General features: G+C 36.7%; 1 protein-coding gene and 1 pseudogene across 3 annotated transcripts; both read left to right on the forward strand.

Moving 5' to 3' along the window:
* The first annotated feature begins 483 nt into the window (after positions 1 to 483).
* LOC141637275 (serine/threonine-protein kinase TOR-like) lies at positions 484 to 4,327 on the forward strand. 3 transcript variants are annotated; one of them, XR_012541705.1, is made up of 9 exons: positions 532 to 790; positions 1,314 to 1,535; positions 1,850 to 1,911; positions 1,988 to 2,057; positions 2,385 to 2,519; positions 2,769 to 2,927; positions 3,210 to 3,472; positions 3,583 to 3,663; positions 3,787 to 3,896. XR_012541705.1 is itself a non-coding variant. In XM_074446836.1 (8 exons), the coding sequence occupies exons 2-8, from the start codon at positions 1,443 to 1,445 to the stop codon at positions 3,599 to 3,601; spliced, it is 801 nt and encodes a 266-aa protein (XP_074302937.1). In that variant the 5' UTR covers positions 532 to 790; positions 1,314 to 1,442; the 3' UTR covers positions 3,602 to 4,327. The 3 variants fall into 3 exon arrangements, 2 of the variants coding, with proteins under 2 accessions (XP_074302938.1, XP_074302937.1); XM_074446836.1 differs by having other exon boundaries at positions 3,583 to 4,327; XM_074446837.1 differs by lacking the exon at positions 2,385 to 2,519 and having other exon boundaries at positions 484 to 790; positions 3,583 to 4,327.
* On the forward strand, positions 3,625 to 4,327 carry LOC141637276 (putative steroid-binding protein 3; annotated as a pseudogene).
* Positions 4,328 to 25,093: the final 20,766 nt, after the last annotated feature.

A 25,093-nucleotide genomic window follows, 5' to 3' on the forward strand; every position in this document is an offset into this window, starting at 1 on the left:
GTATTTAAGAAAATGTGGAAAAAGTAAGGGTAAAGAGGGAAAAAATAGGTGGGATATGTAATTGTGGGTTGGTTGGTGGGGTATGTAATGGCATTTTGTGTAAATATTAAATGGATATAAAGATAACTTGGTAATGTTGTGGGCCAAATAAGGAATATTACCTTTGGTGTGGTACGTCCGTTTATAGTAAGTGTTAGCTTTGGTGTGGTACGAAGGGAATATATAGTAGATTAGGGTGATTAATAATTAATTAGTGAGGGTAGAGTGATAGTGGGTTAAATTAGCTTCTAATCCCTTTTTTTTTCTCTCAATCTCAAACTTTCATCTCCCTCTATCCAAGGGCTCTAAAAGGGATTTATGGACTCAAGAAAAGGGATGGACTCAAGTGATCCTCTCTCTCTATATATATAGGCGAGATCTCGTGAGTTTGGTTCTTACGGTGAGTTGTGAGTTTGAAATCTCAGCCATTGGATCAAGGAAACCAAGGACTAAGATCAAATAGAAAAATCAAACAAGCCTGACATTATTAATAAACAAAAATCGTCCTTGTTCTCGTTTCTCTTCCCTTCCACCCTAAAATTTGGGAAAAATAGAGTAGCAGCAATAAATTCTTCTCAATTTCTACAATTAACCTTCAATTCCTCTATTGCTATTCACGTTTATCAATTATTGCTCGAATTAGGGTTCTAGTTTCGAGTTAGAACCGATTTCTGGTCGATTTTTGGTGTGAATTTGGGAATTTTGTCGGATTTTCAGCAATTATAAGGAGTATTTCCGCCATTAAATCAAGGTTTGATCTATACTTGTTTAATTTTAACATTTTATTTAAAGTATAAAAAGATAATTGAAGATTATTATCTTATTTAAACAGTAGTGTCGATTCCAAGAGTTTACTGCTTTATATATGCTATGGAGTAATTATCTGGACGTGCTTTTGCTTTTGCTTTTGCTTTTGTTATGGGGATTACATATTAGATAAGTAGAGAAATGGACGACTTTCAAGGAGTGGAGTCGTATGAATACCCTTTCTCTCTTGTAAATATTTGTCAAAAACAAATGATAAGATTGATTTAGGAGTGGCTGTTTCATGCCCCAATTGAGAGATTCACAGAGTAATTAATATTTGGGTCTACTTTGTACAATTTGCGCCGCTTCATTTCAAAACAAACCCCCAACTATTCAACTTCAACTCTCTCCTCATCTCTTGTTTCTAGTTGGTCTTTTAATGGTATAAATCTTACAGAATATGTTTATTCTGATTTGCAATTTTATCTCTTTGGTAACTCCTATTTCTTTCTAATTCCAATATGCAGGTTTTATTGTATATCTGCATTCCATTAAGCCCCTAATTCACTTGATTTCCTGGGTAAAAGAAGCTATTCCGTCGTGGTTGGTTTGAAAACGGGATAAACTAGTTGACCCTCTGTGTTTGAAAAAATAAAATGCATCAACAGGTCCTATGGTTAAAAAGTCGCACATCGGAAGTCTGGTTATACAGACGAACAAATTATACAAGTTTAGCGGTGATGAGCATGGTATGTTTTGTTTTCTGTTACTTCATTGACGAATCTTTTCATACTTGTTTAATATTTGCTAGGGAAGATTTAAAGCTGGACACCTTTTAGTGTTTTTTCTGGAAAACCATTATCAATTGTTGTTCACTTTGTTTTACGTCCTCTGGATGAGGTGATGAAATGTTATGCCAAGGTGCTCTTTTTGCCACCTTCGAGTAAAAGTCCCAACTCCCAAGTGTCCTCTTGTGTTTGTTCAAGATCTTATAGGCTGCAATGGCCTTTTCCATACTGAGTTGTGTACCAAGATGCTAATGTTTGAGTTGAATGTTCATCAGGTGGGGTACCTGCTTGGCTTACGCGATCGACACCCAAGTAATCTAATGCTACATCGTTACAGGTATTTAATTTTCGGTATAGCTTATTTGAATCCATATTTTTAATTTTGACTTAGTCTAATCGGCCACATTTTTTAGTGGGAAGATATTGCATATTGACTTTGGCGACTGTTTTGAAGCATCCATGAAAGAGAAATTTCCTGAAAAGGTGCAACATCCCTTCTACCGGTCTTTTCATCCAACATTTGAGTACTTTGCTAATACTGGTATAGAATTGAAGTTATAATTTGTACTCCCTCTGTCCCGGTCAATTATTGTCATTTGGTTTTGGCACAAAGACCAAGGAAAGAGGAGAGAACCAATGATAAGATGACAAGTGGATCAACTTGAGTGTGAAGAATCAAATTGCTCTTCAAATGCAATCCTAAAATAGAAAGGACAACAAATGACTGAGACACCTCAAAATGGAAAAAGACAATAAATGACCGGGACGGAGGGAGTATTTATTAGTGACCTTGTTCAATGGTGAGTTTAGGTACCGTTCCGTTTGACTCGAATGCTTGTGAAGGCAATGGAAGTTAGTGGAATTGAGGGTACCTTCCGTACGACTTGTGAAAATGTAATGCAAGTGCTTAGAACTAACAAGGACAGCGTCATGGTAATGATGGAGGTAGAGATCCCAAAGCCTTTTCAATATTCATTGGTCTCAATAATATGGATCCATGTGAATTTTATTTTGCAAGGGACATAGTTCACATATCTTACTCTTTAAACAATTACACGCTGGAAGTATAGTTATACGTCGCTGCCAACATGAAATGAATGCCAGTGCGTCTTGTTTGGGGCGTCTCGACTCTCGCATATGATTTAAGTTTTTGTGAATGACATGCTTTTAACTTGCAAATTTGTTTTCTTCTAGGCTTTTGTACATGACCCTCTCATTAATTGGCGCCTTTTCAACTTCAACGAAGTCCCGCAAATGGCTCAAGCCCCTGCTGTTGTTAATAGCGAAGAATCCTCCTCAAGTACTAATCTTGCACAGCCCCAGCGTGGAGCGCGAGAAAGAGAACTACTTCAGGTTCTAAAATTTCTTATTTCGGAATATTTATGTTATTCTCTCTGTTTTTAAATATGGTCGTTCTCACATTTCTTGATACCACCATCTCTAATATCTTAGTAAATATTGTTAAATGCATCATTCTTCATGCAAGCATTTTTCGCAAATAATCTAATGTTGTAAATATCTGAGTTTAGCTAAATTGAAGCTAAAATAAAGTCTCAAAACTGAAATATAAAAGTGAAGAGATAAGTATTTATCCTTTTTTCACAAATCTCTCACTCTATGTTTCCTTATTTTTAGGCCGTGCACCAACTTGGTGATGCTAGTGAGGTGCTGAACGAGCGTGCTGTGATGGTTATGGCTAGAATGAGTAACAAGCTTACCGGGCGGGATTTCTCTACAGCATCTACTGTTACCAGTGCAAGCCAATTGATGTTAGATAGCAGTAACCCAGTACCAGGTGATGCTCGTGAAGTTGAACATGGCTTGTCTGTCAAATTACAGGTTCAAAAGCTGATAGATCAAGCTACTTCATATGAAAATTTATGCCAAAACTATGTCGGGTATGTATCTCCACATTTTCACAAAAACTTTCACTCTTCATCAATTCTTATCCGGTAAAATTTGTGCAAATTGATCTCAGTCGTCACCCAGCGTATGTTCCTATTTTCAGGTGGTGCCCTTTCTGGTGAGCAACGGCTAGCAATGTATTATTATGGTGTACATACTCCCCTCGCCTTCTGGCAAAAAGATGGTAACAAAAGCCATACGTGATTATATGGGACTCTCGCCAACCGCATTTATAGTAATTCTGGGCGTAATGATATTAACTTACAAGATTGTATGCTGAATGTTTGTGCCGTCTGATGATTACAAGGCAGTGAGAGACATGAATGCGGTATACGAGGCTGATATGACGCGGGAGCCGGTCCAATTGGGTGACGTCACAGAGGAGCAACTCAAAGCGTATGACGGATCCAACCCACAGAAGCCGTTGCTGATGGCAATCAAGGGACAAATCTATGATGTGTCACGAGGCAGAATGTTCTATGGCCCTGGTGGACCCTATGCCATGTTTGCCGGACATGATGCTACCAGAGCGCTCGCCCTCTTGTCGTTTGACCCACAAGACCTCACAGGGAACACCGAAGGACTTAGCGAATCTCAGCTAGATGTCCTTGAGGATTAGGAGCTTAAATTCAATGAGAAATATCCCAAGGTTGGCGTTCTTGTCCCCAAAGCTGCTATTGTTGACGATGATAATCTAGAAACAAAAAAAGCTGTGTAATAATTTTCTTCCTCCCACTTGTAGTTTACCCAAGTTTTTCCGCCATCAATAATTTGATTCCTAGTGTCATTTTGTGACTCTAGTTGAAGCACTGGGACAATATTGTTGTATTTAAATTATGTTATTGTAATGTTGGATGGTCCAAGTAGTAAAAAAATCAAAGTGACACCGGAATAATATCACTATAACAGCACAATAACATGTAGTAAAAAAAAGAGTAAAAAATCAAAGTAGTAAAAAAAAAAAGTGACAGCGGAATAACATCACAATAACAGCAGAATAACAGTAAAATAATAGCACAATAACACGTCGTAAAAAAAAGAAAAAAAGTCAGTCGTAACAAAAATCAAAGTGGCATCGGAATAACATTACAATAACACCAGAATAACAGCACAATAACATGCGGTAAAAATAAGAGAGAAAATCAAAGTAGTAAAAAAAATCAAAGTAGTAAAAAAGATCAAAGTGACACCGGAATAACATCACAATAACAGTAGAATAACAGCACAATAACACGTAGTAAAAATAAGAGTAAAAAAATCAAAGTAGTAAAAAAAAATCTAAGTGACACCGGAATAACATCAAAATAACACTAGAATAACAATAACATCACAATAACATGTGGTAAAAAAAGAGAAAAAAAATCAAAGTAGTAAAAAAATCAAAGTGACACCGGAATGACATCACAATAACACCAGAATAACAGTAACAGCAAAATAACAGCACAATAACATGTGGTAAAAAAAGTGTAAAAAAATCAAAGTAGTTAAAAATATAAGTGACACCGGAATAACATCACAATAACAGTAAAATAACAGCACAATAACAAGTGGTAAAAAAAAAAAAAAAATCAAAGTCGTAAAAAAAATCAAAGTGGCACCGGAATAACATCAGAATAACATCACAATAATATGCGGTAAAAATAAGAGTAAAAAAAAATCGAAGTAGTAAAAAAATCAAAGTGACACCGGAATAACATCACAATAATAGCAGAATAACAGTAGAATAATAGCACAATAACACGTGGTAAAAAAAACAAATCAAAGTCGTAAAAAAAATCAAAGTGACAGCAGAATAACATCACAATAACAGCGGAATAACAATAACAACACAATAACATGAAAAAAAGAGAAAAAAAAAAAATCAAAGTCGTAAAAAAAATCAAAGTAAAAAAAAAGCACAATAACAGCATAATAACACGAGGTAAAAAAAATAAGAGTAAAAAAATTTTAAAGTAAAAAAAAAATCTGGTACAAAAAAAAAAGAAAAAAAGGTAACATAATGAGAAAATTAAAGAAAAAATAAGAGAAAAAAAAAATAAAAGTGGTAAAAAAAAAAGCACAATAACAGCATAATAACACGAGGTAAAAAAAAAGAGATAAAAATAATAAAAGTTAAAAAAAACGTAACATTAGAAAAAAGAGAAAATAAGTAAATGACAGTGGTTTTATATGACATGTAAGATTAGATCTTGGCCATTCATTTCTAATATAATCTAGTGGTTGAGATTTTAAAGCGCAAACTCACAACTCACCATAAGAAACCAAACTCACAAGATCCTATATATATATATATATATATATATATATATATATATATATATATATATATATATATTGTGCTCACATGTTTTTCCAGTGTTATTCTGATCTTCTCAAGCTTTTCTAATTTTCTCATTATGTTACCTTTACTTTTTTTTTTTACCTTTCTTTTGTTACCACCTGTTATTCCAGTGTTATTCTATTTTTTTTTTTTTTTTTTGTGTTTTACCTTGTTGTTCCACCTGTAACTCGGGTGTTATTGCGTTATTACTCCGTTGTTATTTTGGTGTTATTGTGTGTTACTCTGGTATTATTGTGTTGTTACTCTGGTGTTACTGTGTTGTTACTCCGATGTAACTCTGTACTTATTGCATAGTTATTGTGGTGTTACTCTACTGTTATTGCAGTGCTATTGTGACCAACATTTTATATGCTAAGAAATATTGAAAGAAAAGAGAGGAAATATTGGTAGATAGGATCCATTAAATTTGTTGTTAGAATGTATGAAATGACTAGAATTTTGATTTAAAGTAGACCATGTATTACTCCATAGAGTCCGTGCTAACAAACACTATGACCCGTCATCTTCTCAAGCTAATCAACCATTGTCATGCCAACTCTGCTGCCCATTCCGAGCACCCCCAATGGCTCGGCTTTCTAGCCACCGATCAAGCCCAACTCACAACCAATTGCCTACAATTTTGTTGTTGCTTCATCACCACACACCAAGCATCATTGAGTCACCGAAACCCAACAGCAAGAGATTAGCCTAACAGGTAAATACAAACGCAATGATGTGCAATAAATGAGGATAAATACAAACAGGTATCATGCCTGACTCAATACTCAACAATCAGCAGGCCCGTCTTTGAGGGTGTGTGGCCCGTGCGATCGCACAGGGCCCCCAAAATTTTGGCCCAAAACTGGTACGAGGCGCATGGAAAAAAATGAGAACTGATAACATAATATTAACAGAGTATATTGCCATGTAGTTCAATGTAGCATAGTGGTTACAATTTTACATTTAAGTTTTGATTTAGCAAGACATCCCAGGTTCGAATCCTGCTGGCATTTCTTTTTTTCACAAACTTATAATTTTTATTTTCTTGTATTTGAGCTATCTATTCATTTACAAACTCTTTGATTTTACGTCATCTTTAGGTAATTGTATTCTTTTTTTTTCTTGGGTTCTTCAAGTTCATTTACATACCTTATAGAATTACATAACTTACAGATAACATATTTAAACTAGTTGGGATAAAATATAAGTTAAAGATAATATATTATTATACGATTATAATTTTAGAATTTTTACATTAAAATTTTGAATTTTTCCGTGTTTTAACATATGAAATTTACATTCGCCCCCTTGATTTTTTTCTCACCTAACCGCGAATTTTGACTCCTCCACCATTAGTTCAATTTTAATTTATATAACCGATAGAATTTAACCGAAAAAATTGCTATAATAGGGCCCCAATTTCACATTTTGCACAGGCCACAAGGCCCCTGAAATGTTGGAGACGGCCTGGCAATCAGTTATCACGCATGTATGCGTCAGAATCTTCGCAATGCTTATAACTAGCTGAACTACAATTCAACAACAATATCACTACGACTAAACCATACTAATTAGCTAATCTTCAACTAGGTAGCACAGACACTCCTCCTAACTAGCCGTCCCGTGTCCGACACCATGTCCGACACCCGGACACCCGACACTCGTCGGACACACGCCTAAAAATGTTATAGTTTAGACGAGGAATAAATTGTCAAGAGATATTGATTAGAAGATTGGTTTGGGTGAGAAATGAGAATTAGTTATAGTTAACGTCGAATTTTACCTTCAGTTACCTAAATTTAGTATCAAATAGATTAAATTTAGAATCAAATACATTACAAAAATAAAATCATACGTTATTTATAACCATAAAATATGTTTTTTTATTAAATTTAAATAGCGTGTCCCGTGTCCTAAATTTCATGTGATGCCGTATCACGTGTCCGTGTCGTGTCCGTGTCCGTGTCCGTTTTGGTGCTACCTAGATCTTCAATCACAATAAATTGAAAACAAACTGATTTATCATTGTATTTCAGTAAATTTGAAATTGAGAGAGAAATTACAAAATTACGAGTGAGAAGGAGGAGGCGTAGAATCCGAATTACAGCCAAGAAGATCGCCGAGCTTCTTTACGGCCTGATTCTCTTCCGAATATTGACGGAGTAAATCAGAAAATTACAGCAAGAGATTCAACTTCAATTCCATTGATTCGAATTAATTAATTCAAAATTCATTAGACAATGTTTGGATACTTGAATTTTATTTTAAATGACCAATCTCAAATTAGAAATGTGAAACCATGAATCTCAAATTCAAATTCTTTGTTTGGGAAACAAGGAATTTGAAATCCAATTTCTATGTTTGGCAATACAAAGAATTTGAGAATCCAAATTTGATCCAAACTCAAAAGTAGTTAACTCATATTGCAAGGTTTTTTAGGCTAACATTTTCCGCAATACAAAATTGTCGTTCGACATAGATTTTAACTACAACCCACAAATTTCAACATCAAAACAAAAAGGAGCTACAAATTTTCCAACTATGATCAAATTCAGTTTATAGTTTCAACTAGAATGTCGATTACGCTCATCAAGACAAAGCAAAATCCAATCTAATTTTTGATCACTCGGAAGGTCTTTGAGAACTTGACATTTCACCGACACCTCCACGAACATATTTACGGCTTGTAGAACCTGAGGACGGAGGATGCCAACAAATTTGGAAACCTCATCAAATACCTCTTTTCCTCCCAAAGTTGGAGTTGCTTTTAGTCTAGCTTCAACATAACTTTGGAGTGTGTTAGCAACTTGAGTAACCGCATCAGCTAGACTATCACTTTTTCGCTTCTTTTTAGAGCTTGTTGAAGTAGTATCAATGCTAGAAGTCGAACCATCACATGCTTCCTCATCCATCATAGTAGCACCCTCTTCATAGTGCTCCCCTCCATCACCAACAACTCTATCGGGTCCAAGTAATATCGATATATCATCCCAATGCTCGATATATTTATTGGCATAAGATGAAGCAGGTGGGTTAGCCTACAATGAGCATGCAGAAAAAAAAAGACAGTAAATAACAACTTATAACATGATTAATCAAATAAGGCATTGTCTGCCACTATCATGTATTTCCTTAAGCAAACAAGTAGTTGTCATGTTCCTTAGATTCCTCACTAATGTCTCCTTCTTCAACTCTTTCTTAAGCCACAATAAAAGAACAAACTCGACCAAGTTTCTCAGTGAACAAGATATGAAACTAGGCTCAACTAATCTAGGCAACAACTAACCAAATCCGAATACAAGAAACACAGATGCAACACTTAGACAAGTTCCTCGAGCATAAAAAGATATTTTTATCACAGATGAAATGATCATATGTTTTTCTGGTAAATTTGTATCTATACAAGAAACACAGATGCAACACTTAGACATGAATATCATGCTAAAAATCGATAACAAAGAGCTGCAAAAATCTGATTATCTGGTAAATGCTCGATTTTACAGACTAATAATGACAGCATATGTGAATTACGTTGATGGCCCTGACATATCTACCTAATGAAATAAGAACAATAGATGTCCAAAGCAACTTAGATACTTCCTTTACTAACACCATCAGCAACTCAGATGTCCAAAAGACCTGACCCCCCTTTACTGACACCATCAGTGATAAATAAAAGAATAGAAGGCAACTGCATTACCTTGACATATGTATCCCATTCATCCTGATCGTCACGTGGTACTAACACCATCTTCCTCTCCTCATCCCACTTAAATTTAGTTTTGGTTCTTATCTCCATGATAGTTCCATAGTGCCTTCTCCAAATCCTGACACGATTCCTCACATTTTCAGTAGTAACGGATACATTCAGCTTGCTTCTTACCTCATCTACCACCGCTTGGTAGGCTTGAGGCTTCCAATCCCCATCTCCCTTGTTTCCTTCACTTACTTGATTATACAACACCGAGATTAAAGGAGCATCCATTTGGCTATTCTAAGAAATATATCCTCTCTTCTTGGGTTGTGTAGGAACCAAAACTTGCTTTCTTTTTTCAGCCATCACCTATAAAAAGTTAGGTCAGAATCTACAACATTAAACAAAGCGATTTAAACAAATACTGATGAGTGCAAATTAAACCATTAACATTGCAGCAATATAATATTATATATCATCCTGTACTGTACTCTAAGGAGCTAGAGAGGCAATGCAACAGATGGATAGTAAGTACATGCCCCATTCTGTCAATATATCAAGTACAGTACATTCATTATCAGCAGGTTGTTTTAGTAAAGCCTTGCCAATTTCATTTTTTCAGTACTACTGTCTAGATACCATTAGTCGAATAATTGTTTAGAAAAGAAAACAGAGAGCATAAATTTAAGGAGCTGGAGAGCATAAATGAAGATTTTTTAATGACTACTTACCACCATAATTTTTCCTCTTTTTTAAGGAGCTAGAGGATAGTCAGATACCCCTCCTAGCTCGATAATCGTTCCACATTTTTGCGGCAAGATCGTCTCTAAATTTATTCCACTCTTCTGTTTGTTTAACACTCACTACATAATCTTCTCCACCATCCTCTTCTTGAAACACAACATTTTGTAAATCTTGTTCTACCTCATTCATTAGAGCCGTTTCATCCATTTTTTCAAATCTTAAGAAGTTGTGTAGAATGACACAAGCATTTATGATTCTGACTTGCGTTTTTTAAACCATAAAAGCTACTGGTCCTCATAATAGCCCAACGCTTTTTCATGCAACCAAATGCTCGTTCAATTGTGTTACGAGCTGACGAATGACGCAAGTTAAAAAGCTCTTTGGAATTTGTTGGGGTGTTCCCTCGTCATAAATTTAAGTGGTATCGTGTACCTTTATATGGAGCTAAGAAACCTTCACCATTGGTATACCCTAAGTCCACAAGAAAATACTTATCCTTTGGTACTTTAAGATTATAAGCATGCCTTTGAAGAGCGTCGCGGAGGACACGTTGATCAGAAGCGGACCCTTCCCACCGAGGTAGAACATATGTAAAACAGAGATCTGGATCATAAGCTACTAAAACATTTGTGCTAATGTGACCATTTCTATCCCGATACCTACCTCGATCCTCTAAAGGGACAGTTATATCTATATGAGTGCCGTCAAGGGCGCCAACCACACCCTCAAACCATTTAAATTTTGGATCATTGACAAAACTAGTGGTAGTATCAACTTCCTTCACGTAGTATTTTCCTATTTTTAAAACAGTTCGGAGCACCGTGTGAAATTGGCGACTCACGGTTTCTCCTGATCGTGCAAAAAGAGCTTGAATAGTTCGATTTTTCAAATTGTGAGCAAGGGTGTGGAGAAAAAATGCGACAACTTTTTCATTAGTCACGTTTCTAGAGGTAACTAACCCACCCTTTGATCTCAGAATCCTACATGATTTCTCAAAACAACGCCTATCGAAACACAATTGCTCTTGACATTTTCTATTGTTTCTTAATGTATCTAACCACATTGCTCTTTTTTGTGAACGTTCCTGTTCGTTCCAAGCCAAATCCCTAACCTTATACCTTTTGTAATTCAACGCCCCTACTATAACGACAACACAACCCACAACTGGCGTGAAAAGCTCCATATCACCATCTTCTTCTTCCTCTATTCTGACACGTTTCAATGATTCTCGTTCATTATTACCCGCCATGTTACTCAATACCCTCAAATCTGAAAAATCATAGTGAGTTTATGACATGTAAACAAAGACGCATAAATCTCAGTTTCACTCGGTTACATGTCTACTTGAACCTACTGAGCTCTCTACAATAAACTCACAATCTGAGCACAAAAAGTATCGTTTTGATTTTCGCAACAGTGATTAAGCAGCTTCCCCAAATAATCTAATTTTACTTCAGTTTATAACCCAGACCATATTAGTTCAGAATAATGCACAATAAAGTAAATTCTGATAAAAATTCTTTGGGATTTCACTGAATCACATAAGCAATTAACTTGCATTTTGATAGCTAGATTGACTGCACTACTAATAACTAACCAGCATACATTTCTCATCTGCTTGCCACTATCGTATAAAATGTGTTTGTAGGCGTTTACATTTTCATCCTTCAGCACAAAATTCTACACAAATATTGGCGAAACTAATTCAAACTCCATTTCTCCATCATAAAAACATAAAATGAACGAAACAACATAAAGAGGCATGGGTTCTAAGTCCATTTCTCCATTATATCAACACACAAAAATTGAATATCAACCATTCAATCAACTAATCAAACTATAAACTTCAATACACAAAAAAAATCGAATATCGGCTATTCAATGAACAAATGAAACGATAAATTTCAACACACAAATCATAATTTAGCAGAGTAATTAGAAACTTAAACCTAGAAAAATCGAAAGAGGCATAAACATACTTGAATTGCTCTGATGGATGTCGGTGAGAAGAAAAACGATGACTATAACCCAGGAAAAATCGCAGGCTAAACTTTGTCGATGAAATCGCAGGCACGAACCCTAGAAATTGGGGTTGAACTTTGTCGATGAAATCGATGTTGATGAATTGCGATGATGGAGATGTGAACTGTGGGCTGGAGTTGTAATTTGGAATACGGGGGGTAAGGGTGTGGATTTGAAATGGGCCAATTTATTAATGTTTAGAATTTGATAGGATTTCTATCAAATCCAAATTCAAATTATGCTATCAGCCCAAACACCATATTTGGGCCAAATCCATGATTTGAAATGAAATACCTGTTTCCAAATAGGCCATTAATGGATTAAATCGGAAAATACCAGAAGGAAACGTTGGAGAAAAGAACGGCGGAGAAATCAGAAGGAAAATCATAATCATGATCATTAGTAGGTGACGATGCTTTTCCGAAACGCGAAGAAGTTTCCCTTGGTACATTAATCCTCGGGTTACTAGTCACAATGACTAATTTCACTCGCATTTGATGTAGATTTCTTGCTGGGATTATCCTCAACTAATTGTCATTAGGATCATGATTTTGATTATTGTTTTTGTTCATCATGAGATTAGTGAGGATGTTGTGCTGCTTGATCATGATGATGAGATTAACGGTCTTTTCATGGTTGTAGCTTAATCTTCATCTTTTGTTTTTTTCCTGGGAGATTTGTTGATTTTCTATGAGAGAATTTGGGAGAAAATTGCAGGTTCTGTTATGGAGGAGAGAGGGAGTAACTTTTTCTGTTGTAGCGATTATGAGATTAGTGACGATGCTTCTGCGTGACCCGTGATATTATCACAACCCTTTATTTTGTTTATCCAATGGATGAGATTTGTGAGCACAAACTCACAGTAAGAACTAAACTCACGAGATATACAAAGTGACTCAATAATTAGTGCAAAGTAACCAATAAAATAGTGAAATATAATTTGTTTTATGCAATATCATCGTTATTAACTTAACCTTCCCCTTAAATAGTGAAAGAAAGAGGGAATGAGAATCAAGTCACAGAGATGTAAATATATTTACCTTTAAGAGCTCAACACCACAAATCTTGCTAGCCCCTTAATGAGAACAAAACAAATGCATACGATAAAGTTGAAAATGTGATGAACACTCTATAACCCAATGTAATTTACATAAAAATTAAATAAATTAGTTAATAATTTAAAACCTTAATACACTTAGCTTGATGTGAATAAAATGATAAGAAAAATTGATGACACATACAATTCTACTGGCAATAGGGATAAGAAAACTTTTGGGTTACAAATTTTGCCTTACATCAAAAATAAATATATAAACAATTGAGGATCCGGATGTATTTTATGACTTTTGTGCCTTTTTTTTTTTTTTACAAATTCCATTTTATATGATAGTGATCTAAGATGTTATCTTATCTTATGAAATTAAAATATGACATCTGGATAATGGCGGATAATTTGGTTTGCCTTTTAGTTAGATTATTATTATTATTATTATTATTATTATTATTATTATTATTATTATTATTATTATTATTATTATTATTATTATTATTATTATTATTATTATTATTATTATTATTATTATTATTATTATTATTATTATTATTATTATTATTATTATTATTATTATTATTATTATTATTATTATTATTATTTTTTTTTTTTTTATATAAAAAGGGATGCGCGCAGCTTTTATAGATAGAAAAATAAAAGTTTACATGAAATTGGTAGGGAGCCGAGAGACAATCTGGGCCCCCACCCCCTTAGCAACAACAAAGCTAAGTTTAGTAAAAATATAAGCGGCCACCCGAGCACCCGCATCCTGAGATACCAAGAATTTCTGGATCCACTTGAGCATGGCAACAACATCCGAACCCAGCTCTCCAAGCGAAGAGAAAGAGAAGGGAAGGAAACCATAACCAACTGCCGCGCATAAATCCCCATACTTAGCACACTTACGCTGAGCAGCATCAGCGACAACCCGCCCGAGCACAAAATCGGTCATCCCAGTCTGAGCAAGGGGGAAGACCCTGTCAAATCGACACAGACATCACGACCTCTGTCCCAGGAATAAAGCAGCAAATCCGCAGGACGAAGAGAGCCATCATATCCGTCAACCAAACCGATATCAACCTCCTTACCCGTAGAAAAACCTGACCTATAACAGATGTCGAATAAGGTGTAACAAACGAGGTTATGCCGATGCTTAACACCCATAGTACCAGTACAAGAAACAGCGTGGTCCCCATAAACATCATCAACAAAAACCCGAGAGCAAGCAGGACAAGGCCTAGATACCGTGAATAGCGGAACACCCAGTTGATTTCTAAGCACACTACGGTAAGTCCTCCTGTTCATAGCCTGAACCAACCCAGAGATAGGAACCGCACGCAACCAATCGGAGTAGTGGGCACCCTACTGAGACATCCACAATGCAAGCTGACGTGGTGTCAAAGAGAAAACAGATTCTGAAGCAGCAGCAACCGTCGTGAAATATATATCTGCCAATTTCTTCATAAGTTTAGGGGCAACGATTTCACTAGGATCACATAAGAAAGCAGAACCTGTAGTCTCAGAAAACATCCGCAAGGCATCGTCAAAAGTAGGACCAGTATCTACAATACCAGAAGGTCGTAGGAGCTTAGCCTGTAAATCTGCAGACTGCAAACGGGACGCCAGAAAAGCATAGTGTAAAACATCTCCCGCAGCATAAACACCAAGCCCGCCCAAATGAAAAGGGAATGTAGCAAGGCGCCACTGCCAATCCCGAAAACCAGGTCCAGACGCGGTGACAATACGTTCCACGCTAGAACGAAGGGCGGCATCGAAATGGTGATGGACCGAACCAAACACACGGGGGGAGCAAGTACGAAGAGAGAAATAGAGCTTAGAAATACCAGTACAAGCTCTAAGCAGAAGCAGCTCACATTGCGGGTCCTTAATCCTCGCGACTAAGTCTATAAGCTCAATGGTCTTAGTCACTCTCTTCACCACAAGCTCAGTGCCAAAAATAGGACAAGTACTGACAGATCCACCCAAAACAGAGACACCACGCAAGGGCCGAGCAATAGAAGGGGGGAAAACACCGGGAAGCCGATTCCAAGGATCCTCAATATTATTATTATTATTATTGTTGTTGTTGTTGTTGTTGTTGTTGTTGTTGTTGTTGTTGTTGTTGTTGTTGTTGTTGTTGTTGTTGTTGTTGTTGTTGTTGTTGTTGTTGTTGTTGTTGTTGTTGTTGTTGTTGTTGTTGTTGTTGTTGTTGTTGTTGTTGTTGTTGTTGTTGTTGTTGTTGTTGTTGTTGTTGTTGTTGTTGTTGTTGTTGTTGTTGTTGTTGTTGTTGTTGTTGTTGTTGTTGTTGTTGTTGTTGTTGTTGTTGTTGTTGTTGTTGTTGTTGTTGTTGTTGTTGTTGTTGTTGTTGTTGTTGTTGTTGTTGTTGTTGTTGTTGTTGTTGTTGTTGTTGTTGTTGTTGTTGTTGTTGTTGTTGTTGTTGTTGTTGTTCTTACTCCTTTCATTCAACTTCATTATATAGTTATCTATTTTGTACACTATTCACAAGTGAGAAGAATCTTTCAATTTACTCCCAATATATAAGAGAAAATATATTCATGCGAGATCTTGTTTGATTCGTCGTTACGTGTAGATTTAAAATATCAAACATTTATAAGTTTTACAAATATGTAACTAAAGATATTTACGATTGCAAACCTGTGTTGCCAAACGTGAAAATGATAAGTGTACCAAATGATGTTGAATAGAGGGAGTATTATTTTACAAAATCCACTTTACATGAGAGTGGTTTAAGATGTTATCTTATGAAATTAAAATATGACATATGGATGATAGTAGATAGCCAGACTTGCCTTTTAATTAGATGTTTAGATTTAAAAATGCTTAGAAATGATTAGTTAATTTTAATTTGCAATGTCACATTTAATCTGCCAAGCCACCTTTGCCACGCCACATTTAATTTGCCACATCACATTAATTAGTTGCCACATCACATTAATTAGATTTTATAGGGGTAGCCTTTTAATTAAATAATTATATATTTTACAAATTGAGTCAATTAAGGGAAAAGTTAAAATAATGGGGTAAACAGGTGAATGTCAGTCCCGCTTTGGATGTTTCTGGTGAAGGCTTCAAGCTGTTGCTTTCTTTAGAGTTTCCAAACTCTAATGGTTTTTGTTGGCTAGTAAAAAGATACTGGGTGAAAGAGTTTACCCTCTGTGGACATAGCCACCTATACGCCGGGCCAATCTGTGGACGTATAACGGTCTTTTGAAAGCCACGCTCGGCGGCGTAAAAATGCTTTCGACCGGATCGTTTTAGATCGGTCAGTTTAGTATCGGCAAGAGTCTCAAAATGATGCAAGAGATGTTCAGAGTCGCCACCAAGCATTTGTGGGATGCTTGGAACCCGTTCAAAGCCACTTTATACCTAGGTCAACCAAGGCAAAAAGCGGTGTTTGACATGGGCACTAAAGATAAGGAGTCGTCCCTCTTTAGCATCCTATCTCTAGAATGACTCTCGTACGCCCTGGATAAGGTCGTCCACTATCCAAAGTTTCTAAGTAAGAGGTGAAGGTACGTATTGGGAAGCCCTTTAATCGGACACCCAATCCCGCCCGCGGTAGCGGCCTCTACTGATCGATCTTGGTTGGTTAAGTGCAAAAGTTGATAAAGCGGGTAAATGCATGAATGCGCATCCACAAGTTTGAACCAAACATGTGAGCTTTCTATGTCGGTTGTTTATCCAAATATCAAGTAATTGATGTCAAGTTGGATTTAGTGTTGATTTGCATGGAAGACGGAAATTAAACATCCATTTACCGAGTTAGGTTTATGGTGCATAACGTCATCCGTTTGTCTTAGAAAGGCGTTTTACAAATACGATGTAAAAGGGGCAGATTTGTCATCTGATCCGTCCTGCATTCGGGTTAACCGAAGTCGGGATCATTCTAGACAAGTGCTGGAAAGGAAGTAGGGTCTGCATCAGGCAGCCTATTGAGGCGCGAGCCGTCAGGCAATGCAAACAGGCCTGTCCTAGTTTAAAAATTGGAAAATGGTTGGCCTGTTTAGACGCGAGTCAGCAGACTGTCCAAGGGACGTCTTCTGACTGTTAAAATGCTTGTAAAATGGTTTGAAAAGAGGGTGTTTGAACCCATATTGGTTTGAAAAGGTTGTTTGGACCGCTTTTGTGTTAATATGAGGAACGGGACTTGAATAATCACAATTGTATTGATGATATTCGATGTCGGGTTCGGTTTTGCAAGCTTGACATGAATAGTTTTGAAAAAAGATTATGAACTAATTGATTTATGTCCATTTGTTTGTAATTAGTCAATGTTTATCATCGTACTCGGGTTTAAAACCGACATGGTATGTGGAACCAAGGATGACTTTGCATTTTTGACTAATATGCTTGTTTTAAAATGTAAAGAAATGAAATAGAAGGTTTTAAAATGTCTTCTAAAATGTGATTAACCAAATATTATCGCCGAAACACGGATTTAAACAGTCATGGCATGAGGAACCAAGGGTGAAAATGTTTTATGGTTAAAAGTTCATCATGAAAATGATTTGAAATATTTGAAATGGTAAAAACTGATTACAAATAAGAAATGAAATAAAAAAAGGAAAGATGAGATCAAATACGGCTGGATTAAGGCCTGAGAGGGGAAAGGAGCGCGAGCCCTCCTGCTATGCAAGCAGCCCCTGTCTCCGGCCAAAATCCGGTTTTGGCTCATCTAACCTATATTTGAATCATATTATGCATGTTTTAGCATGTTATAGTCGTAAAGCAGATGAAAAACATGAAAGAAGAGGATTTTTACACCCTCATACTTACATGCTAGGCTTGAGACGAGAAATCGACGAAAGTGTATCAACTTGTTTGGTCGGAAAACTCGGTTGAAAACCGTTTTAGCAATGTAAAAGAGTGTTTTGTTAAGTTTAGTGACGGTGTAGTTGGTCGAGATGGTCGGTCAATTGATTTAATGCACGATGACGGTACCAAAAAATGTGTACGGCTTGTATTTTCGATCGGTAGGTCGAAAACACGAGTCGGTTTGTGACTTAAGAAGTCGAGTTTAGAATTTTAATGGAGAGATGAGGAGGCGGACACTCGCGTAAGGATTAAGTTGTGTGAAGGTGGGTATTTTTAGAGAAATGGATGGTTGTGTGCGTTTTGAGCGACGTGGCCGCATGGGCTACTCGAAGAGGCGCGAGCCATTTCGCGGGTCTTCGAGCTGTCTTGTCACTATCACACAATTGAAATCATGATTTGTTCTATCTTTTGTTTTGGATGACCTGATTTGTACTTGACCATGAAGAATTCCAGGAATATTTAACATGGAAGTTTTGAGAAGTTTGTTTTTTTTGTTTGACTCGGTTTGACTCGTTGTTGGAGTCGGGATTTGAATTTTTTAGTCGGTTTTTGGTCCGGTGTCAGTCTTGACTCTAGTTAGTGTCATTGCGACCTCGTCGTCGTTCATTAAACATTCCATGTACTTTTGAAAAGTTTTGAAAAGTTTTGTTTTCGAAATCATTTTAAGTTTTCCGACGTATAGTTATACATAACTGTCGATCAAACACTGCGATTCCTAAGCATGTTGTAGTCCGATAATCATCGGGTGTTTGTTGGAGACTCGACATATACTGGGTATCTACAGAGCCCCCACTTTGACTGAGGCTTGGACAGGGTGAAAGTCTAAGTATAGCCCCCAGGTCAATCGAAGATTACAACCTGGAGACCGAAGCGACGTCGAAGCGGCTCGAAAGGGTTCGGGCCAAGGACCTGCCGTTGGTAAGGGTGACGCCAACGTAACTCGGGGATACGAGTCAAGAACCTGTCATCAGGAACAGTTTAGAGTCTGTCGACTGTCCGTATGGGTCGTTTAAAGTCCGTTAGACAACGTACGAAGGCTCGCCAGCCATAAGAAGGAGTCATACCTGAGGCATATTCGGGATATGTCCTTGAGTTATTTCTTGTTTGCGGGCAAAGGCTCGCCAGCCGTGTTGCGGATATGATGGGGCTCGCCAACCGCGTCAAGGTTACGTTGTGAGGCTCGCTAGCCATGTTGAATGTGATGCGTCTTGAGGCTCGCCAGCCATGTTGAACGTGGTGCGTTTTGAGGTTCGCCAGCCATGTTGAACGTGGTGCATTTTGAGGCTCGCCAGCCATGTCGAACGTGCGTTATGAGGCTCGCCATCCATGTTGAGTTTGCGTTGTGAGGCTAGCCAGCCATATCGAACGTGCGTTGTAAGGCCCGCCAGCTATGTTTGATGGGGTGCGTTTTGAGGCTCGCCAGCCATGTCGAACGTGCGTTGTGAGGCTCGCCAGCCATATTGAGTGTGATTAACTGTGGGAAAAATCCATGTTGGACGGGCCTACTTCGAGAGGTCGTTTGAGTTTAGTGGGCTCCGTGGGGAAGCCTCCGATAACCTGTTGGGGAATTTCGGTGTTTATATTGGATGTTTGTGGCGCCAGAAAGGGATAGGCTCGTGAGCCTGGCTCTTGTGGTCGGCGGTGATTTTGAATTTTGAAGATAGGTAACGACTTTTATTGCCGTTGTTAAAAGTTGTGAAAAAGGGGTAGATGTGTATTCTGCCACTTGACGTGCGTCTGGGGCAATGGTTTCGATTCCGCCTTCCCGTTATTTGAAATTTGTTGAGGAGTAGTGAATTTGAATTTCACCATCTCGTTCGAAGGTGTGACGGTTTTTAATGTCGTTGTTTTGAATTTTGAACTTTGCGGAAATAGCGAATTTGAATTTTCACTACTCCATTTTTGTGATTTGAGAAAATGACGGTTTTTAATTCCGTCGTTGAAATTTGGGAAAATAGCGAGTTCGAATTTCACTATCCTGTTTTTGTATTTGAAAAATGACAGTTTTTAATTCCGTCGCCGAGAATTTGTGAAAATAGCGAATTTGAATTTCACTATTTTGTTTGTATTTCGAAAATGACGGTTTATAATTCCGTTGTTGAAATTTTGAAATTTGTGTGGGAATTGGGCCAAAGCCCAAAATTCCGCTGAATAAGCAGGAAATGCCTCATTGAGGTGCGAGCCTCTCTGCGAGGGAACATGGCTCCCCTTTTTCTGTGAAAAGACGTGAGAACATGTTGCTCTCATTACACTTCGTCTTCCTTGACACAAAACCGCAAACCCCACGAAAAATAGCCATTTTCGACTTTGCTGCTTGCTGGACCTTGTGCCATTGTCTTTATGTCATCTCAAGGTATGTAAATCCTCTTGAATCCATTTGAATTTGTTTGTCTTTTGTAGATTGAATTAGGGCAAAACCCTAACCTTTCGAAAAATTGATTAGGGCTTTTTGTTTTGCCCGTTTTTGAGGAAAATTGATGATTGCATTAGGTTAGAAACCTGTTTAGGAGTATAGGAGTGCTTGTAATATGCATTTTGGTCCCCGTTCCCGCTCCCTAGGCTCGAAAAACATGAATGAGATGGAAAACCTTCCTATTTCACAATGCCGTGTTTGTTTGCGTGAGTTGTGTGCCACACTAGGTTGCATTGTAGTCGTTGCATGGGCAAAATTTGAATTTCTGTGAGACGGTCTTATGCTGACGAAATAAGCGGCCTTCTCCAGTTGTGACCTTGAGAATGCTGTTGGAGTTAGTGTCCTCCACAATAGTGCGTTTACATAATAAATCTCATTAAAGGAATATCATCAGGATATTTATTATTTGATCCTCGTCAATTGATTAACGTAAATCAATAACGGTTGGCTGACTAGAGTTTGACGTTATTGTCGTGAGACAGCGGTGATCAACTGACCCCTTTCGGTCACACCTAAAGGAACGAACCCCAATTGACAACTAATTAATTGTATGAGATACAATTTATTTAGTCCCTTGATTTATAGACTAAAAGGTTAGTCGATTATTTTTAGAGAGATTTCGAGTTGCGAACTCGTGGCGCGGCAGTTATTATTTAATTATGCGATAATTAAATAATAAATTTTATGAGACGGGTTTTAGTTAATTAATTGTTAATTCACTAAAATTATACTAATTGATTAATGTGATTAATATTAGTACGTAAATAATATGTGTAGCGGTACACTTATATTTACGGAGTGATTTGGACAAAAATTTATTGGAAGCATTTAAACATAAAACGATGTTTAAATAAAATTTACACGTATTTGTGCGACAAATATAAGAACCAACATGGACCCGTAAATGGGCATTGGACCGTGTAAAATAGAGTGTAGTGATGGATGATTATAAACATAATCATTTTACTTTGGTTTATATTCTTCCATAAGTTATCTTTTGTTCCTTTTTGCATGTGATAAAGAATTGGACAAAAATAAGAAAATCACTCCCTCACTCCACCTCTACCTACCCGACCACTTCCCCCATATACACTCCATCATTTGTTCATTTTTACATACTACACTTTGAACATTTGCATGTGTATATCATTCCCCTCTCTAAAATAATAAAAACCATAATTTACTAAGTTGTTAGTAAACAAAATAATTACTAAGATTGTTAGTAATATTACACATATTATCAAGGGTATATCTTATCAAATATCTAGTTAATATTTGTTAGGAATTTGGGTGTTGTTCTTGGGTGCTACTAGAAAGAGGTGTTCTCTTTGAAGATTTGGTAAAGGAGGATCTTCCATATTTCATTAGCACAAGAACAAACTAGATAGGTGATCTAGTTTGTGCCCATTTTTACCATTAAAATCAATGTAAGGAAATTGTTTTTCCTTAATCTTTATTATTATGCTTTTATATTTGCATGCATGTTACATAGATTACTAAAATAACATATTATGAGATAACTTGTTTTTAATTAGAGAGTCTAATTAGGATCTATGATCTTTCAAGTGGTATCAGAACTAGGCTTGTAATTTGCAAGTTGATTTTAAGCATATTAAACAAATTATGAGATAATTTGAAAAACTCAAAAATTATGTTAGAAGAGATTTTAGCACGAAATTTTTTGGGCATGCATACCTACTGATCTCAAAAGGTTTGTGGTCAAATATGATGATTTGTGAAGTTATTTTGCTATATTTAATGAGTTTTGGTAGAAAACCGAGTCAAAAATGTCGTATATTGGTCATGAAATTTTTATGGTGTTTCATGCATGTTTTTTACAGATTGTATGTAAAACTTCGAAGGTTGGTTTGAAGTTTTGCATGTTTATTGATTTTATGAGATAAAAGTCGATAAAAGTGAAATAAATTAATCATATACTCGAAACATTTGTTCATTCCCTTGATAAATTTATATACATTTAAAAATATGATTTAAAAGTTAAAAGTGAAATTTAAAATGTATTTTCACCTTGTTTTGATGTTTATTGGTTTTAGTGGTTAAAAACCGATAAATATCAATCTTTTTATTCATAAAAATTTATCCGTTTTTTTGGGAATTTTTCCTGACATTTTGGTGTTCTTGGAAGTGTTCCAGAATACTCAATTTTGTTTTTCAATTTTTGGTAATATTTTCAATTATTTTGGATTTATTACTTAAAAGTTATGATTTTTCCGATTAATTTAGCAAATATCACCAAATCAAACTAATTATTCATCATTAAATTAGTGAGGACTAATTTTGAGGTCCAAAACAGTTTGGAAAATTAGTTTGGACTTAAATGAGATTTAAGAGTTGATTATTGATTTTTACAAGTTAAAAATCGATTAAATCCACAAAATCGAGATGGATACCAACGATTGTTTGATAGGGCGATTTTGGCATCATTTTACAGCATTTTAAGCATATTTATTTAAGTTGAATGAATGATTGTCCTTTATTTAAAGTATTTATTTTGTTGTACCTAGTATGGCCTAGTATATTTTAATCGTTATTACCCGAAATGAATGGGAATAGCGATTTGTTTGTAATTTAAATACGATCTCGTATCGTCGGTTTGTAATTAATTAATAGTTTTATTTATTTTATTAATTAATCTATAATAGGAATAGCTATGTAATTTAATTGTAATAGTTATTCTTACCGGCGTTTCCAAAAGACGGATTTACATCGAGACGGAGTCTATTTTTGGAAGGTGTTCCAAATCCCATAAGAAGAAGCCACTTTTGGAATGAAGAGGCAAGGGACCAAGGAGTTGGTTTCCGATATGTAATAGTCTAGTTTTTATTAACCAGGTGGCCATATTAGGATTATTCATATGCTTGCTTGCTTTTATTTTTCCTCGCATGCCAAAGTCGCCATTCACATGCACTTTATTTTCGCGTTTGTCAATTCACGTCATTTACATTCAGCGACTTAGTTCACTTATAGGGAATTTATGACTAAATTGACAAGATCTCTCACATAACTAAAATTGAGATTAGCCTTACCAATTAGTAACACTTATGAATCCCTTGTTCATTAGAGCCACGCTCGCCCAAGCGGGGTGTTCTCTTTTTACCTCGGGTAAGTAGGGTGGTAAACGGTTATCACGCGCCAAAGTTGGTTAGACTCAACGGGGCATAAGACGGTCTTGTATTCCGGGGCTAGTAGATGGATTTAAGGAAATTCGTCAACTAAGAGTTCTAGAGGTAGAATTAGTCAACCGTTGACTTACCGAATTTACACGATTATGGGATGTTTCGCCTAAGCGATGCTCATTTTTGTTTAAAATTTGGGTCTTGGAATCATTTATATAATTTAGTGGGAGATCATTATATAAATGTTAAAACTTGTTAAAGATGTTTCACAAGTATGTTTAAAACAATGAATGTTAATATTTCCTTATTTTGTTGTAGCTTTTTAATTCGCAATGGCAACTTCTTCAACTCCATCGACTACTACACTAGGCAAACATTCATGGCTAAGGTCCATAATGGACAAATGTATCTTAAAATATGACGGTAGTAACTTTCTTGAATGAGAATCCAACATCAAAAGTGCCACGTTGTCCGACAATGAGCTTACTTACTTGGCCGATGCCCCTCCCATCGAGCCCGATTCAAGGGCATCATCGGCGGTGCGGACCGCCTATGATGAGCATGTGAGGATGTCGAATGATATCAAAAATATGTTGATATGGTCGATGTCGCCAAATCTCAAGCTTTCATGCATTTCTTTGAATGCGTACGAGATATTCACTTGTATGAATACTATGCTTTCACAAACACCAAAAGTCCACCAATACGAAGCGGCAACACGCTTCTTTGAAGAAAAGTTTGAGAGGGGCCAAAAGGTTGGTCCCCATGTGCTAAAAATGGTCGAATATGTCGACATCCTAGAGTGTATAGGGTGTAAGATTCCTAACACTCTTGTGGTGGATCGTATCCTCCACTCACTTCCTTCCAAGTTTGCCCATTTTAGGGTGAACTATAACATGAATGGCATGGATAAGAGTTATCATGAAATTCATGCTCTCCTCACCCAAGCGGAGAGGGATATGGAAGCTAGTGGGAGTGAAAAAGGGGATGTTCTAACCATGAAGTTAAAGAACATGTCCCTTGGAGTTAAGAAGGGAAAGGGGAAGGAAAAGTCTCAATTCAAGAAATCGTCAAAGAAACAAGACAAAGGAAAAGGGAAAGCCGTTGAGAATGGCAAACCCAAGGCAAAAAGTGTTAAACTTTCCGAGGCCGAATGTTTCCATTGTAATGGGAAGGGGCATTATAGGAGGAGTTGTCCCAAATACTTGGAGGACCGCAAGGAAGGGCGTTTGATGCCTATTGGTATGATTTCCTCTTTCTATGTGATAGACGTTAATTATGCTTGCACTTCCAGTTGGGTACTTGATACCGGATGTGGCTCTCACCTTTGTAATCATTTGTAGGGTTTAAGGGACATGCGAGCACTAGCAAAAGGTGATGTGGATCTCCGCATGGGC

Source organism: Silene latifolia, unplaced genomic scaffold (assembly GCF_048544455.1).
Source record: "Silene latifolia isolate original U9 population unplaced genomic scaffold, ASM4854445v1 chrun_scaffold_16, whole genome shotgun sequence".
NCBI lineage: Eukaryota > Viridiplantae > Streptophyta > Magnoliopsida > Caryophyllales > Caryophyllaceae > Silene > Silene latifolia.